The sequence below is a fragment of the Sinocyclocheilus anshuiensis genome, unplaced genomic scaffold (genome assembly GCF_001515605.1).
Source record: "Sinocyclocheilus anshuiensis isolate Anshui unplaced genomic scaffold, SAMN03320099.WGS_v1.1 scaffold764, whole genome shotgun sequence".
Classification (NCBI taxonomy): domain Eukaryota; kingdom Metazoa; phylum Chordata; class Actinopteri; order Cypriniformes; family Cyprinidae; genus Sinocyclocheilus; species Sinocyclocheilus anshuiensis.
In genome coordinates this window covers 65,493-67,347 of record NW_015555742.1, presented here as the reverse complement: position 1 = coordinate 67,347, position 1,855 = coordinate 65,493, and the positions used below count along the sequence as shown (strand labels likewise).

Below are 1,855 nucleotides of genomic sequence, written 5' to 3'. Positions count from 1 at the left end.
ACCGGGAGACGCTGAGAGAGCAGCTCGAAACATTTAATCTTCATCACTCCTTTGGACTTAAACGGTTTGCTTCGTCACCTGAAGACATCAGATTTTACACCAGGTAAAATAGTTGTAATTTCAGCATCTACTCATAACTGTTTACTGATTGATTAACTGGCCAAGTATTATTATTTTCTCTTTGTCGTCTTAATCATATTTTTCAGCACGTATGACAAGACAACTGATTTCAATTGTAATACTGTAGAACATGCAAATGTGATACTGCATTATTAAAGTAATTATTTTAAGATCTCAGGGTACTTTATTAGATGAAAGAGGATAAAAACATATTAGATGAGAGAGGATCAGAGGACAGAAACATTTGTGCATTTATGCATTTTAATGTGTTTGAAAGAAAAGCCTTGCAGAGACACAGAAATACATAGTTAAATAACATGCAGAGTGATAATTCAAATAAAAGCTAATGAGTTCATCAGTAGTTGATGCAATATGTAAACACTTCTCAAACCTGAACTGATTTTGTAAATCCAGTGAATCACCACAAAACCGAAGACTTTCTGAGTGAATGCAAGCGGCGGGCTATTTCAGAAAGGAACCTTTAAAAGATGAAAAAGAGGAGAATCAATAGATTATAATAATTTATTGCCATTGTGTGAATGTAGTCCATTAAAAGGTAACCGTAGTCTGATTATAAAGCAATAATCCCCGTGAAGCCGTTATTAAAAACCCCCTTAGCTGTTATAAATTCACTGTAAACCATGGCTTCACGGGGCTTATTGCTTTTATAAAACGGTTATTCCATATACGTAGTTAGGTTTCACAGAATAAAACAGAGCAAATAAAGTGTAATGATATTAATAAAAACAGTATTCTTCCACCAAACAATGTAGCTCCTCAGAAACAGTTGTGGTTGCAACAAAGTGGTTGCCGAGCAACACACAAACGTAAACAAAGGTGTGTGTTACTTTGTAGAGTCATTTACAACAGCTTTGAACGCGGCTCAGCCAATCAGAATCAAGAACCGGAACTATCGGTTTTATAACAAGTACTTTAATCTAATTATAAGCATTCCGTTTTTGGATTGCAAGATTGCACTTGTGTTTTTATGGATGGCCTATTATTCACACAGTGGCAGTAGATGTACCGATTCTCGCTAATCCTTCTCTCAGAGTTCCCTCTCTATACTTGGACTGTGTAAATGAATATGCATGCTGCGTGTGAACACTGGGGCGTCTCCTCGTCCGAGTGTGTTTACAGCATCACTCACACACACACACATAAATACTGTACAGGGAGTCAGGGGTGTATCTACAACCCCAGCGTGCAGACACACAAGCACAGGTTAATGATGAAGAGCAGCGGTGTGTGTGTGTGTGTGTGTGATGAGGGTCGTGTCGTCTGCAGCGCTCGAGCCAGGATTGAAGTCACTGCGGAGAAACACACAGGTGCACTCTCATTACAGTTAGCTCTAGATTAGTGTGTGTTACATAGAGGATCATGTGTTGTGTTTGGCAGAGATGGAATTGAGAAGCGAGTCAAAGGCTGAGAACGAGTGTATGGTTTGGTGTGTGCTTCTACTGTTTGCTGCTGCACCTGTCTGAAGGCCAGGCGTCTGAAGAACTTGCGCAGCTGGAAAGCGCTGGGTTTGTCGGCGGCGTCTGTGAGCCGCAGGATCCTGGCGTCTGCGAGGGCCGCTCTCAGACTGAGCGTCTGCAGCATCTGAGCGCCAAGAGTGCGAGCCGAGGGCCGAGACGACACGCTGATGTAGCACGCATCCTTCTGCTGCACCTGGTAGCTAACTAGACACACACACACAGACACACAGACACAGACACAGACACACACACACACA

At 41.9% G+C, this 1,855-nt stretch overlaps 1 protein-coding gene across 1 annotated transcript in view; it reads right to left on the bottom strand.

The window, feature by feature from the left end:
• Positions 1–974: 974 nt before the first annotated feature.
• Positions 975–1,855, bottom strand: part of LOC107673311 (protein FAM234B) — a 14,465-nt gene continuing 13,584 nt past the window's right edge. The window contains exons 12-13 of the mRNA XM_016466856.1: positions 1,597–1,802; positions 975–1,430 (exon numbers count right to left, since the gene is read on the bottom strand). Of these exons, the coding sequence (XP_016322342.1) occupies positions 1,428–1,430; positions 1,597–1,802 (209 nt within the window). The 3' untranslated portion in view covers positions 975–1,427. The remainder of the gene's footprint in view (positions 1,431–1,596; positions 1,803–1,855) is intronic.